At 42.4% G+C, this 16,543-nt stretch overlaps 1 protein-coding gene across 2 annotated transcripts in view; it reads left to right on the top strand.

Moving 5' to 3' along the window:
• Positions 1-16,543, top strand: part of DEAF1 (DEAF1 transcription factor) — a 35,516-nt gene that overhangs the window by 11,912 nt on the left and 7,061 nt on the right. For both annotated transcript variants that reach the window (XM_044425981.1, XM_044425980.1), the window contains exons 9-10: positions 1,565-1,693; positions 6,767-7,017. In XM_044425981.1, coding sequence (XP_044281916.1) covers positions 1,565-1,693; positions 6,767-7,017 — 380 coding nt within the window. The remainder of the gene's footprint in view (positions 1-1,564; positions 1,694-6,766; positions 7,018-16,543) is intronic.

Genomic DNA, 16,543 nt, shown 5'->3' with positions numbered 1-16,543 from the left:
AATTCACTGTAATCTGCTTATAATTGCACTGTGTCCATTAGCCAAATAGGCTGTTGAGCCTATGCTTTAAAGACTGATGGGATATGTGCCAAGAGTGTGCAGGAGGACTAAGGGGGAAACAATGTACAGGGAGCCAAAGAGTGCCTGTTTGTCTGTGCAGAGTAATGAGAGTCAGTGAGTGTACAACCAACCAACTGCACCAACTGGAGCTTATCTTCAGAGTGGTTTATCATAACCCAGAATCTGAGGAAGAATGTGAGCAGACAGCAGCTAAATCCTATGGGCATTTACTGGAATGTAAATCATATTGATTGTGATGGGACTTACTTCTAGGTACACATATCTAGGATTGTAGCCTGAAGCAATTTTGACAATAAACTTTAAGCCCAATCCACAGGTGGTTATAAGGAGAGGTGTAGGTGTTAGTTGTATGGATCCTGAGTTCAGCAGCAGTGTTAACCTTTTCCTGTGTGAATATGTATTGAAGATGACTTGAGATTAGTTGTGCGCAAAAGGGCCCTGAGGGTGAACAACGCTAACAAAATATATTCTGTGCAAATGTCAGTCTCATTCACAAGATGTGGATTTAAATGTTAGGGAGCTTATCAGCATTTCAGGTTTGAACTTGCTTTATAAAATACTGAAGATATTTACTAAAGTAGTTTTAGAATTGCAGAAAAGCATAATAAGCAAAAACCTTGACCACTAGTGCATAGCAATCCACAGTCCTTACTAAACTGTGTTGGACTGGGGCATGCTGGGAGTTGGAAGCCTTTATTCTCTTAAAAATTGCATAGCATTATGCCTGGAAACAATAGTATTTGGGGTTGCACCCAATAATGTCCAGCAGGTTGGACTGTGCTGGCAGAATGGGTTCCTCTTCCATTGAGTCGTCTCCACACTTGGCCCTCCAGTCTGATCCAGAAAAGGTGAGGGGGGAGCGCTCTGGCACAGGTTTGGGAGGTGCATGGGCCACGAAAGGAAAGAGGTGCTGGCATCCAGGTGGCATTACAGGTGCTGATATCCAGTGACATGATGCTGGACTTCAGACTTTTTCTTTAGAAGAATGGCATTCTGTCACTAAAAATATCATGGGTATTTTAATTTTGAGATTGTCAGTATTCAGATTTTTGGTTTTATTATTCTTTATTGAAATGGGCATTCTATTCAGATTGAAATGGTAAATGCTGGGAATGAAATATATGTGTATGATTCTGTGTGTTCTACTAGTTGCTTGCTATTAAAAGAAACCCAACTGCTGCTTCTGTTTGCAAAGAGATGCCAGGCATTCTAGCTGTACTGTCTGCATTACCCTTGAACGAAAAGTGATGTGAACTGTCGAACTTATACTGAGCATTATCCAGTGCAACTTGAGCTAACTTAAGTTGCATTCATTATTTTTTTCTGCTCTAAGTAGGTCTGTTATTGGATATAACCCACTTTGCCTAGAGTTGTTCTAGCTTTCTTACTGTAATCTTACTTCTTGGATGCTCACATTAAAAATATCAAATCACAACCAATATTGAACTCTTTGATGAGTCCTGGTATTGCTCTTTCCCCATAGTACAAGACACAAATGTGCAGCAGCCTTGCCGAGTCAGTCATCCAGAGCCTCACTATCCAAGTTATCAAGACAATTGTCAAATCTCAGCATTCCCAGAAGCAGCACTGCCAACGTCCCATCGCAAAATTGGTATGGTTTGTCCAGCCTTTACAATAATCCACAAACAGCTAAATAAATGTGTTTTCTAATGTAAGGGATGAATATGCGAAGGATTTCTATCTCACTTTTGTTTGCTTAGTAAAGGTATTCAGATGGATGGATGGGTATTTTTGTTTCATTTTTGGTTTGCTTTTGTTTCCTTCCCCAAAGATCCTTTTCAGTTTTGCAGCATTTGGCGGCTGATCTCCCTACATGGAAGGTGTAGGATGGGAGTCAGGAGCAGGGGGGATGTGATCACAGCAGTCTCGGCCCAACATATGTAGCAAGACATATGCCAAATCTTTTTCTGTATGGGCCAGAGGACTGGTCAGGAGTCTGGAGAATGAAGACTCTGGATTCATTCACTTTAACATATGGTACCATGGCGGTCTGTTAACTACACCTGTGCATGCTAGCTGATTTACCCGCTTGCTCTTGCTGAGCATGGTATGCCTTAACATCCAAATGTAGCAAAGATGGGTAATTAACAAATCACCCAGCGACCCTAGAATAGGCCATGGGTTCTGGGTGGTTTGTTATCCACCACAGCCACGCTCCTTTGCCTGGTCTGGACATCACAAGCTGCACCTGGTAAGAGTAAATTGGTAAATCTGGTAATATATCACCAGCATGCACAGGGGCAGCTAGCAAGCGGCTGTGCTTTATTAAGCCACTGTCAAACTAGGCCTTTGTTGTGTTAGACCAGTTCCAGTTCAGTTACAGGGAAGGGAACCCTTTCACCTTTATCAGGGTGAGAAATCTGTTAATTTGGTTTGTCCCAGGAGATTGACAGAACTGTTGGTCTCTGGAATGCGACTGACATTGTATTAGCATTGGATGTGATAGATGTTTCTATCAATTCCCCGCTGGAAATTGGATTCTTGATTCAATCTTTCCCTAGTTGCTCTTTCCCTACTCCAGCGACCTGGTTTACAGATGAGGCTACAAAGCAGACTTTGAGGAAGCTGGAGCATGTGGCAAAAGACTGATTGAGTTTGACTGAGCCTGCTGTAGAATGTTGCTGCTTGTTTTTCTCCCCTCCAGTGACCTTTTTTGTATTTTTCTGGAAAATTTTGATTCTAAATTAATTTGTTACAATAATTACTGACATGCTGAAAGCAAAATTTGCATATATTGCTAACTTTCACTTCCCAGAAATGTTTCTTTTTTAAACTAGGCAATAAGAAGGCTAATGATGTAGAATGTATGATACTTTTGAAGCCATGGGAGGAGAACATCATTTTAATCATCTGTCAGATTCCCAGCATAGTGATTTCTTCAGTTCCCTATTTATTTATTTCTAAGCTGCCTGAAAGGGGTTCATATTGTTATGAAAGCTATTGATCTGGCCAGGGCGACTTCTTTTCTTTTATAACTTTTCTTTTATAACTTCTTTTATATCGTTTATATTTTTTATTTATTTTATATTATTAATTTTAATTTTATATTGTTATTTTTATATTGTATTGTATTGTATTGTATTGTGTTGTAAGCCGCCCTGAGGCTTCGGCAAGGGGTGGCATAGAAATGTTCTAATAATAATAATAATAATAATAATAATAATACTAATCTGTTCCTGATAGGCATTTAGGAATTTTCCAAATCATGCTCAATTTCCCAATGTGGGAGTAAGATCACACTCTTGTTCTGTAGAGTCCTGTATTTCTGGGCTTGTTCTGGTTAGAAGTTGTAGCAGTCGACTATTGGGACTGTTTGTGAAACAACAGTCCACCGAGGGTTAATTTACACTCTAGAGTTGCAATGCATGTCAGCCCCCCTTGTGAATAAGCAACCTCTGGCCAGGGGGTTGTTGCCTCATGCTGGCCCACCTGGCTGGGGTAAGTCAAGAGTTAAGCAACCTTCCAATAATCGCATTCTGTTGTAGGGTTAAGTGAGGGCTATTCTACTTCACAGGGTTGTTGTGAGAATGAGAGTAAGATAGAGAGGAGGAGGAAGATTATGGAAGCCAACTTGAGTTCCTTGAAAGGATAAAAGGCAAGCTATAAACCATAATAAATAAATAACCTCCACTGCCCATGTTTGTGTCACACCCCACCCCAAGAACCTCAGGTCGGGGACTGCATATGTATTATAACAGCTGGCACAAGTCACAGCTCCTGAAGAAATAGGTGGTAATGATGGCAACCAGGAGCATCATTTTTAGTGTCGAGGGACCTTTCCCAATGTTCCTTTTTCTGTTGTTCTGACTTCTAGAGCTTGGAAAGACCTGAAATCCTCTTTTGAGAACTGGTGGAATACCAGTAACACCAGCAGACACAGTATTATTCTCTTTAAATTCAAAGTGACTTGGGAGTATTCATATGGCTATGTTATATGTCTAACTTGCAAGGTCCTATTGCTTGGATGGATTCCTAAAGCGTCCATTTGTGTTTACTTGCTAGTATACTGTTGATTAAGTACTAGCTGTTATAAAGAACAAGTGTAAATATTTTGCTTTTTTAAAAAGAAACATTAGCGGCCTTTACTAGAGCAGAAGTATAAACACTTGTGGAAAGATCAGACAAATGTCAACCTCCATTCTTCAGTGTACAGAAAAGTACACTGAAGCTGTAAACCCCTTGCAAATATATATTTGTAGAGAGTAGGGCTGTTTTCCTAATTCACATTAAGTAACCATTATCCTATGAACACAGTTGGGCAAACATCTGTTGAGTTTACTAACTTAATAAGAGCTTTGGGGCTTAATGCATTAGTCTTCTCTTTCCTTTGCTTTACCTTTGCAGTTTTTTACCATACCAACAAGGTTATAAGCCTAACATGTGGTAAAGCTCAGTTTGTGTGTTAAAACAAAGCATAAAAGCGGAAGCATACTTGGCATAGAGCCAAATTGGCTCTTGTTAGGGCTTTAAGGGTGAAAATTATGGGGTCTTTCAAATTTGAGTAGTTCCTAAAACTTATGTTTCTGCCTCTAAATATTGGTTTCAAAGTTTAGGCTGTGGTATTAAACATGCTTACAGCTGGAATTACATCTGAGTAAACAGGCAAAGATTTCCTGTGTCTGTTTGACATTTTGTGAGAGAGCTTTCTTTGCAAAGCACTCCTTCTGCAGCCGGCGAACAAGGCCTTGCCGAAGGCTGGTTCTGTTCTCGTCACCATTCACATGTTCAAAGGGAAGGCACATTAGGTACTCCTGCAAGGTTATTCAGACAGCTGTGCCTCATGCACATTTTGAAAAAAGAGTTATGTGAGTAGCTAACAGTATGTGAGTAGCTAACAGTGTCCACAAATAAAAGGCAAAGCATGGTTCTATAATAAAAAAATTGTTATTAAACACAGCTGATTTAAAATCAGAGCAGCCTATAAAATCAATTTTGGTCAACATTAAAGAAGACCTGGGGAAATTAAGGGGACATGAGTCAATGTCAAGTGAACCTGTCTGGAGAGAACACACCTGAGTGGGCAGCTCAGAAAAGGGCTTTTTTCAAGTTGGCACCTTCATAGCAGGGATACTTGGAGAAGAGTTTCTGACAATTAGCTTCATGCATGGGCAGCTGGATGTCAGAGAAGGCGCTTCTTGCCTTATTTTCAGGAGCCTCCACATGTTTCTGTGGTGGAAGAGTACTTCCTGTCCACTCCCTTTGCCCACAGTGCAGAATCAAGTACACTGGGGTTGGTCTTTGGGCATTTAACAGCTTGCTCTTCTACTCTGCTTTCTGTGGGGGAAGTCGCTTTCTCGACAGGGACCAGGGGCACCCAGAGGAAGGATGGACTAGGCCCTTCTCAGATTATGTTCACATGAAGGAACTATTCAGGGGTAGGATGCATGCATAACTACTCCTGTTTCTTTTTTATTTAGTTGAATGAGAGAGAGAGAAGGATGGTATAGAGGAACTACTGGTGTTTAGGTGTTAAAGATCTGTTATGCTGCTCCAGCAGTTCATGCGAAGTGGCTTAAATCAGGCCTGGATAACTGGTGGCCTACCTTATGTTGCTGGACTGCAAACCCCTCATCCCTCAGCATTGGCTGTTCTGGTGAGAGTTGCAATCCAACAACAGCTGCAGGGCCACACATTCTCTGCCCCCGACCTTGGTGTAAGAAAAATAAGAAGCCTGATGGATCAGACCAAGGACCATTTAGTGCATCCTTCTGCATCCTGCAATGGTCATTCAGTGGCTTTTGGGATGCTTACTGCCAAGGAATAAATATGCCAGCCCCTGCCCTGTGTCTTGTCAACAGTACCTGTGCTTTGGAGCTGTAGGAAACAGTCCAGTTGAGATGGTTCAGTCTACCAAGCACAGCTGCTTTCCAACTTCTCTGGATTTCCTCTGCTGGTGTTTACATCTGGCTCCCAACACAAGTACTGTCAGGACAACACATGTAGTTTGCATTGCAGCAGTGCCTCAACGGCTCTGAGGTCAGCTTGCTCTGCTTCTGATGCCATCCTCTTGTAGAATGTGTGGTTCTCCACTCATGGAGCATCCATCCAGCTTTTCAAAAGGGGTGCCATGATGGAGAACATGGTGGCTCCCACCCTCTTCTACTCCCTCGGCAAAGCTATCTTAAACATTATTTGGCTTTTAGCTCATGGCACCACATATAGCTCAGAGCAGGTGCTATCTGGAAATGATTTGAGCTTCAGATATGTACCACACAATGATGGCCCAAGGAGAGGCTCTAGTGTCCTTCCAGGCTACAAAATGCTTTCTTTAAGAAAGGGCCCTGCGTTACTTCTGGAAGATGTAGTTATGAATGCAGTGCAGCTGTAATTAGGCTGAACAAATCGATCTATTTCTGGCCCATTTCAGTTTCACATATGTTTATTCCTAAGTTTGTTCCATTCCATTTCTGCATTAATTGGATGCTGTATCGAAAAGACTGCATGAAAATTTGATTTAAGTACATATTTTTGAGGTATTTCCTCATTAGATATGCATTTCCAAGTGTCTTTTCTCTCCAAGTACATTATTCTGAATGTAGAGTATATGTTATACTCTACTCATATTTGGTAGAGTCAGGTGCTGAAGATGTGATGGCTGTACAAGAAGCTTTAAATAAGGAAGTCTTTTAATTCTATGGATTTGTTTTGCTCTTCCCATTTTTAGTACTGACCTCACTTCCTGCCTTGGCTGTGCCACCCACAACCCCCATAAAAACAATATCCTCTTCAGTTTTGAATGGACTCGAAGTGACAGAGCAACGAAGCTGGCTCTACCTGGAGGAGATGGTCAATTCACTACTCAATACAGCTCAGCAGTTGAAGACGCTGATCGAGCAAGCTAAGCAGGCCAGCTCCTCATACAGAGAAGCCTCGGTCACTCAGGCAAAAATTCAAGCTGACGTGGAGAGGAAAGAGGTAACTGTGCTTTAGGAAATCAAACAGTTCACGTCCCAAATGTCTCTACAGCTTGTTGCTGCAGCATCCTGTTTGATAGTCCTGCAGCTTGTTTCTATTTGGCAGGAGTAGTGGCAATGAAATTCTCTCTACCAGGGAATTTCATTTACTTAGATCAGCCTCCCCCTCCACCCCATTTAGATAGGTTGGATTGCAACTGCCAAACTTAGCTAGTGGTCCTGGCTGTGGATGATGGAGGGTCTAATACACATGGAGGGCATCATATGGAGGAAGGCTGTTTTAGACTGCACCCTTCCATTTGGTGCAGAATGTTCTCTGCTCTGATGTCATCCAAGTCTGCTATTTATAGTCACCCTTTGGCTTTAGCAGTTAAAAAGGATACAATAGTTGTAGCTCAGGAGGTTGTATGGAAGACTGTAGGTTCTTGCTGTGTGCTAGAGCAGGTCTCTGTTTTGCCTTTTGTCTGTAGCCAGAATAAGTTATGGCAATTAATCTTGTAGTGTTTCTGCTTCTAGCATATCGGCTGTTGGAAAAGAATGGGTGGTGATAGGAGTAGAGACAGGAGGGAAAGAAACAAGGTACATGGTCTGTAGGGAGCAGAAACAATGGAAATGGACACTAAAGCACCAGCCACTTCTCATCCTTGTCCAAGTGTCGTCTTCTAATTGTCCAGCCAATTCACCAACTTTCCCATTCAGCAACAGCGGGTAAAAAACAGTAGATTCAGGGAGATGTAGTGGGTAGAGTGTTTATGTTGGAGATTTGCGTTCAGAGCAGCCAACAACAATAAAGCTCTCTGGGTAGCCTCGAGTAAACATGCATAAGATTGCTGCCCAAAAAGCAACTAGCCTAGCACTCATCCTCCAAAAGGGTCAGTCTGAAATCCCCAGCCAACTCCCCAGGCAGGCGTGATGGAGATGTTTGCTAGGCTGTCCTTTGTGCTGAGCATCTCATTATCTTGTACTTTGCCTTGGGATGAGGATGTCCCTTTCTTAGCCAACATTGTAAATAGCGAATGGTAAATCCATAATCAGTGAATTTGTCTTTCCTTTTTCAAAACTTTGGGCGCTGCTTAGCAACATTTTTTTAAAAAGCACTCACTTGTCTGTGGCATTGATGTAATTTAATAGTCATTATAAAATGTTTGCCTCTGCCTTGTACTGAGCCAGTAACAATTTACAAGCTACTCTACCAGCAGTCTTCTGATTGCCATACTTCTCTTGATCTGCAAAGCACTTAGATAGGCAGTTTTGGCCATTTAAGTGTGGTGCTTCAGAGCAGGAGGGAAGGAGGCTGACATGTCATCAAGATACATACCCTGGTGGTGCTGGTTTCCTCCCTTCCCCCAAAAGTCCTTCTCTGAAGTTGGCCTTCCAACCTGGGAGAAGCAGCAACATAGGTTCTTCCAACCTGGGACAGCAGCACTGACCTGTGAGGAACAGGGAGGGGAGTCTGAGCACAAATCCCCTGCTACAAGATCAGAGCAATTTTCCAGCCTTGTAGCTGGGCATCTGAAAACGCTGTGGCCATCTTGATGCTGTCTAGCCACCATAGGATTGCACTTCCAATTATTTTTTCTTAAAGGAAAACTTTAAGCAGAAGTAGCAGAGCTTTGGCAGAAGTAGCTGCTTCTTCTTGCCTCTTCGTGCAGATGTTCCCTGCTTTGTTTTCTTGGTATGGATAGAAAAAATGCAGGTAGAGGATTTGCTCCTAATTCTCTTAGTCCATTTTCAAGTCTACAGGCTCTGGTACATGTGAACCTGATCAAGGTGAGATTCCTACTGTGCATAATCCCTACATCAAGGTGGGAAATTCTTCCAACCTTGGGGGCCAGCTTGCCTTCTGGAATATCCTCCAGGGGCTGGGCCTTAGAGAAAGAGGGCCTTCCTCCCAAAGCCCTGCCCTCTGATATCACTGCAGTTGTTCTGTGCCTCTTTGTGGCACAGAGAGAGGTAATGCTCTCTTTGTTAACGCTAGAAAATCAGAGGCTTTCTGAGTGCTGGACAGGGCAGAGGAGAGAGGATGGGTGTGAGAAAGAAGCCGGCAGATCAGATGAGGGACCCCCATCCCACCTGCTCCAAGCCAGATACGACCCGGATCTTCTCCATCCTTGCCCTACAGCAGTGCAGCTAGTTACCTGTTTTTATCCAAATGTGCTGCAGCTCATTAGGCTGACTCATGGGATCCTTTCTGTAATGGGAGAACTCAGCAAGTAAGAATCAGAGTGTAGGATATGGAATAATCAATTCAAGTTGCGACAACCCAGATTCAGGCTAGATAACAGGAAAAATTTCCTGTCAGAGCAATACGACAGTGAAACCAGCTGCCTGGAGAGGTGGTGGTGGGCTCTCCCACACTAGAGGCATTCAGAAAGAAACTGGACATTCTTCTGGGTGGGATGGTAAAGATTGGCGACCTGCAACAGCAGGCTATTGGAACCAATGGCCTTCCTGGCCCCTTCCAACCCTACTATTCTATGTTTCACAGTTTGAAAGTCAGCAGTGTACTTGCATAAAGCAAGATAAATAAACAGAGAGAACTCTCAGAGACAAAAGCGTAGAGGTGCTCCATGGTTCTAGTCAAGAGAAGGAAAAAGTGCTATCAGTTCACAAGGGGAAAGGAAGAGTATTAGAGAATTAATGGCTCATGTTCTGATAGGAAGGAATTGCCCATCTATAATAGTTTATCCTGGACAGAAAAACTAAATTACTCAGGATCCAGAAATTACTAGCCACATATAAAGGATGAGTATTGGCATGTAGCTGAAGTTGCTAATTTGTGCAAACGAAACATGCTGATTTTCAAATGAAACATGCTGATGCTAAGGACAGGTGTTTAATGTGTTGCAAAGAAAAAGACTGTGCTTGTCTCTGTGCCTTAAAAGTCGCCTTTCCCTATATTTGAAACTTGCAGAATTTATGCTGTGATTCATGCGCTTTCTAATGTTTTCTGAATCTTAAATGGGAAATGTAATGAGGTGGCTGGATTTACATCTGCTTCTTAACAGCCATTAGAAGTAAGTGGGATCTTTGCTATTAGTATACATAAGAGCCATAAGGAAGCTCCTTTCAGAGTCCATCAGTTATAGCTAGTACTGTTCTCCATGGTCTCCAGAGGCAATGTTCTTTCTGCTTTTTGCTTTTAAGGAGTTGGATACAACATAATAGGGCAGTCCTGCATGCTAATATTTCCTGCTGGGAATAGACCAGAACACGTGATCACAGAACTGGGCTTTTCTGCCCTTTCCTTTGCTCTGCAGCTTCTTGAATCTTCCATAAACCTGCTCTTGAGGGTTGGGTGACACTGGAACCACATGGAATATGGAGAAGAGTTTTGGTAGAACAGACTCCTCAATTACATAAGTGGTGGAGTAACTTAGGATCCATGCCTGTGTGAATAATGTTGGCTTCTCAAGACCAAAAAATAAAGTTGTTTCTTATGGCACAGTGTTCTGCGAGGCTTGTCAGAGCATTGTTTTTTGCACTAGTCATCCACAGAAAGTATTTTTATACCACAGGATGCTTCCTGCTAAGTTATTTCCTCGCTTGAGCTTGAGGGTTAGCTGCATGACTAATTTTAATTGCTTTTCAGACTTATGTACTTTAATAAAGCACCAGCCAGAGCCCTTTTCCTTAAGTAAGAGAAAATAAGATATTGGGGCAATTATTCAATTTTACATTTATTTAGATCTTTTGTTCTATTTTTTTCTTATGCTGATGCTTCTTTGTGCAAGTTTAGATTTTTTTCCAGTGTGCTAAATAATTTTTGAAAATGTGTCAGATTTTCCTGAATAGGACAATCTGGAGCATATGCTGGACTATGCAAATATATAAACTGCTGTCATCCCGCCCTTTGAGCATCCTGTGCCAATTTTGTGTCAGTGTCTGCTGCAGGATGAAAACCTGTTCTTTTTTCCCTCTAGTAACATAGTTCTTGGCAGCAGCAAGAGGCAGCAGATGCTGTTTTTTTATAGCTGAATGAAAATACCTGGGAGCAACCATATTTGTTCTACCTGGCCAAGAAAGCTGCACTTTATTTTCCCAAACAGCTGTGGGTGCAATGGTAGAAACAACGGCATGCTTTCTGTCTTACTGGGCTCTGCTTCTTGGTACTATATTGCTCAGGGACAGGGGGAAGAACAGCTAAACATCTTTTCCTGGCTTGGTGCCTTCTAGATGTGTCAAATTGCAATTCCCATCATCCTCATCAGGCACATCATTTGTTTTTGGTAGAATGAACTGGTTTCAGTAAAGAAAAGAAAAGCTGATTTTCCAAAAAGTATTACTTTTTCTGACCAGGCAAATCCAGGTTCAAAACATTTACATTCAGAAATGTTGTAATAGCTTGAATTGGAAAACTGCTTTTTTCTTTGAAATGTTTTTATATCTACAATTTAAAGCTTCCATGGCAGTTTTGAAGTTTTCATGCAAGCATTTGGATCCGTACAATGTCTTTTTGAAAGCACTTCAAACAGTAATTTTTCCTGGAATCCTAATCTTATTTCCTTACTAGAGAGAATCAGAAAATTGTGTGATAAATATTACATAAATGTGAGCCAAAATTTACACACACATTCTTATTAAACAAAGTTAGAAAACTCTGTTTTCTTGTTCTTGTTGGCATTACCTGCCAGGGCCTTCATGCTTTCACTCCTTCCCAGCTTCCTTTTGGGCCACAGGAGGGAAAAAAATATGCCTGTGTTGTAACTGACAAGAATGGGTTTCCTTATATTATACTTAAAAGTCAATATCTGGATGGTCATTAAAACAACTGGTTCATCATCAGACCCATTCTGGCTGGGAATCCAGACCTGTTTTGGAACAGAACCTGGAGAACAAACCTTTACATTAATGTGGAAGGCTCAGTCTGGTAGGCTGGGAGTGTGTGTGGCCAGCACTGGAAATCTTAGACAGCTGAAGCTCCACCACTGGCTGAGTCCTCCCTGGCTCCTTAGCTGCCAACTTAATGTGTCGTCTCCTGCAAATCCCCTCCTTATGGCTCAGCATGTCTCATGAGAGTTGCTCTCCTGTGGGCGTCCTAACTGCTAGAGCCACGCAAGGGTAGGAGGGTTCCCTGGTAGTGATGAGTGAGGCTGGGATTCCATTTCACCTAAGCCAGACAGAATTCCAGTGTGTCTGATTTGACATGCAGCCACAGGGTGCACTTTTTGGCATCAATGAGCAGCTTGTGCACTTTTAAAATTTGCACAAATTATAATTTGTATAGAATACATTGGAAAGTTGGTATTTTGCAAGTGCACACCTGCAAACATGGGTATCCAAAATGAAAAGCCATGTCTTGTCAATGACCTGGGGAGTGTCTCTCTTAGAGTACAGGAGATACCTTCCAGGAATGTTGAGAAAACAAGGCTTAGGGTACAAATAGGTTAGCTTGTTGCTTTCTTCTAACAGCTGTCAAAAGGCAAGCTGTCAATTGAATGTAAAGCTGTAAAATGGATCTTTGCTTACAAAGCAGGGTGTGGGGAGGTCAGTAGATCACTTGCTTCACCATGTGATATTCTGGATTTTAAAACTGAACCTGAAAGTTCTCAGCATCCTGTGCCTTTCCCACCATTTTCTGAGCCTTTGGTTGCTTACAATAGTGGAACAAAGCAAGCTACTCATTTAGGGAACAGTCAAAACTCAGGCTGACTTTTAAAATGAGTTTTTTGGCAGCGCTAAGCAGGAGCAGGGAAGGCGGGGTCCACACTGACATGCAGATGCATATAATACTTTCCTCCATTTTCCATACCATATAATCTGCTTTCATGAGCTAAGATCTATTTACACCATTGCTATCACTTGACAGCTGTCAGGGATAGCAAAGGAACATTTCAACCTATTTGTAACTTTGTTTTCTTAAAGTTTCTGGGTGGTACCTCCTATAGTTTGACAGGAAATACTTCCTAGGAGATTGATGAGACCAGGCGTTTCATATCGGATACCCATAAATGCACAGGAGCACACTTGTGAAAAACCAAAATTTTAAAATGCAGTTTGTGCAAATTACCATTGGTGAAAATTTAATGACCATATTTTTAATGTGTGCAATTGCCTCCATTAAAAGGAATAAGAAAAAACAGAAATGCACGTGCTGACTTGGAAAGAGGACTGGGAAGGGACAAACAGGAGCAATCCTTTGGAATTTCATCTGCAAATGGACATCTCACATATCTCTACTCCCTGGCAGGCTTTGAGCAGGATGTGGGCACAGTCTGGGCTGCAAAGCCAAGAGCTCTTGTGGACCCCTTCTTCTTAGGTGGTATGAGCTTTAGTCTTGGGAAAATCCTCTTGTGCGGGTCTGAGACTGCAACAGCTCCCCAGCCATTTCCCCTGTGCAATGATCCCCAGCAAAGGTGGAAGCAGTCCTGCCAGAGATAGCACCCAACTGGTGATCCTTGGGTGGTTGTGCTGAGATGTAGGTAGAAGGGGCATGGCCTTCCCTCCTGCCTTCACTCACTGGTCTTGGGAAGTCTTCTTCAGGGATCTGGCTCCAATGAAATCAGCAATGGCCGTGCTGAAGTCAGAGCCAGGCCTCTTTCTTAAAGTGAACTTGATGTGACAGTTTCCCTCCCAGATCCGTGTTGGTAGCCCCAGTGGCACTGCTGCTTGGCTTTCAGCAATAGGCCATTGCAACTGTGCAACTCAGCTGCAAATTGGCCACTGATTTCAAGTCAGAGTGTATCTGATTCTCTTCCCCTGCCATTTCCGATGCACCAAACACAAAAGGACGGGGTGGTGTAGGAGGGGACTATGGCCAACAGGGATTTGGAGCTTCTGGCATTGACAGTGTTGTTGACTCTGCATTTGCAAGGCGTCATCAGCATGGTGCTTTTTCACTGTACCCCCAGCATAGCTCAGAAGGCAAAGGGATCATACTTTGATAATGGCCTTGCAAAAACTGATAGCTGAAACAAACAAAAGAACAGTTTTGTCTAAGTACAACTGTTCCAAATAGTCTCCCCCACTGCCTCCACTTAAATAGCAAGCAGTGTCTGTAGCTTAACGATCCAATGTTAGCCCATGAATGAGACAAATAAATAGAACATTATTAATAATGACACCCTACAGTATGCAGCTTACTCAGGGAGAACTGTAACACTGGAATGAGTCATGGCAATCAGACCAGTGCAATAGGTTTTCTTTCCTAGGCAGTACTTATTACACTTCGATGGCTTATTACCCGTTTTTTCCTTGATAGTGCTTGCTGCATTTTGTCACTGAAGTGCATAATGTTACTGTGAATGTATATGGAAGACAGTACCTGGAGGGGAAGGCTGCTTCTCTTAGCTCGAAGAGCTAGTGCAGCATCACAAGAGAGCAATGCCTGTCTTTTACTTGCTTCCTTCAGAGACTTTCCTAAATTGATTCTGTGTTGCGGTAACTTTATGTTCCTGTAACTCACAACCTCTCTGAACCTTTAAACACTGCGATGTCAGCTCATAAAGATGATCTGAAATTAAGCCCTTAATCGGCTTAAGTATTAGGTCCTACTCTTAGATAAATCTGCTTTGCTCTAGATTGTTTGTGAACCGTTCCTCAGGAGATTTAACACCCTGGGCTGGTGTTGAATCTAATTTCAGCTAGTATCTTTGAGGATGATACATTTAACTTAATTTATTTAGCACTGCTTAATGGAGTTCTTTTGCTCTGTTCAAAGCTCTCTGAGGGCTTGTGTGTGCCTTGAATTTAGTGTGCATAATAGTGTGCAAAGAACTGAATGGCTGGCTGGTTCAGACAGGAAGGAAAAGTGGTTTCACTTCAAAAAATGACCGCATGATATTCCGAAAGGCATTTTTGTCATGTTTCATGAGGAAACTTGTTGATTATAGCAAATCTCCTTAAGAAGCCCAAAGCAAAGTGTAAGGCCTCCTGTGGGTAGCAGAACCAAAACACAGATGGATAACTTACATAGCAGAAACATTCCTTCCCGCTGTAGTCTGTGTTGATTTAAGCAAGAAAAGAAGACTTTGGGGAATCCCAAAGCCCAGCACAGATCCATCAATGTCTGGGAGGAGAAGATGCAGTTTGCACCATTGGTTTCCATTGATCTGACTATAAGGGCACAGGCAAATTAACAGTTCAGCAAGGCTACAGGGCTTGCAGTTTCAGTATTTTAAACCGGGGTTGAGGAGAGCAGGTGGTTCTCACCTCTGAAAACAAGGAGAATATTGAGTGGAAACTGAAATATCTGCACCACCTATTATATTATCAAGCCTAAAACTTTGTTTACTGTTTCAGTAAAGGAATAGTGTATAACTTAGCACATAAAATTATACAGTGTGGTTAGGCAGCATTTAAATTTATAAATGCTTCAAACTTACTTAAGCTATATAAAGTTGGAAATAATTATTCGAAAGAAAAAATGTGGAAGGATTTTATCTGCAGAATGTTCTTGGTGGGGGGTTTTTTTGGGGGGGGGATTCGTATTTTTAAGCAAAGCAAACATAAAACCTGGGCTGCAGAGTCATAAGGGCAGTGTCCATATAACTGTCGGAGACTCTCAAGAGCTGTGGGCATAGTTTTGATACTTTTTCATGCTGGATTCCAAGGGTCCTGAAGAAAAGCTAGAGGAGGAGGAAAGAAATGTGAGGAATGGAAGGAATGAGGGAAGGCGTAACAATGGGGACAGAATGTGTTGGGTCCCGGAGCCTATCATCTTGTCCCCTATGTTCAAACCAAGTAGAGTACTTTAAGGAGGCAATAGATGCTGGGGCAGGCAAGCCCTTTCCCTGCTCCTAGGGCCTGGGCTTAGCATGAGATCTTCCATACAGACGTCCCGTATCAAGTACTCTGGTTTTGAAGAGATTTCAGAAGGAGCTGTTGAGGCAAGTCCTGTGGAAGAGTTTGCACCTGGCACCTGTGCATTCACAGGTTTGCTCCCTGGCCCTTCCATCCAGATAATTTCAGGTAGGAAGGCAGAAAGATCATGGTGGGCTGGATTCTAGAAATACTGCTTCCGTGATTGTCAGTATTGAGCTGGATGGAACACTGATGTAACCTAGCATAAAGGCAACACTGTGTGTGGCTGTAATCATGTTTAGCCCATCAGTTCAAGCTGGTCAAAAGCCTTCACATCATGGCAAGTGGAAAGCAAAGAGTCAAATCGCTGTGTTGATTCTCATTATGCTGCTACCCATGCTTCTCATTTTCTTACTTGTCTGGTTCTTTTGAGCATAATGTAATGCATGCCTTCTTCTTGTTGTTAATGCATGAAGCCTGTAAGGGCAGTACAAGAGCCTTTATATTGGAATTAATATTTGCTTTCCTTTTGTCTGGTCTGGAAGTTGACCACTGTGTCTGAATTAACAGCATTTGTAAGTCCTACTTTCACTAGCAATTCATTTATCTCCCGTTGTAGCTACTTTCTAGGTTCTTCCTGACACCTGCAAAATTCAGGGTGTTACGAATGAAGCTGGAGCAAGCAAGCAAGCAAGCTGGCTCCTGCGCCCAGTTGCTCCTACAGGGGATAAACAATCCAGGCATGTTCCGTCTAGCATGATGTCTAGAAGTCTCAGAAAGAACTA

The sequence above is a fragment of the Varanus komodoensis genome, unplaced genomic scaffold (genome assembly GCF_004798865.1).
Source record: "Varanus komodoensis strain SLA01 unplaced genomic scaffold, ASM479886v1 scaffold16, whole genome shotgun sequence".
In the NCBI taxonomy this organism is placed as follows: Eukaryota; Metazoa; Chordata; class Lepidosauria; order Squamata; family Varanidae; genus Varanus; species Varanus komodoensis.
The sequence above is the reverse complement of the archived record's forward strand: the minus strand, read 5'-3'. Positions and strand labels throughout refer to the sequence as shown.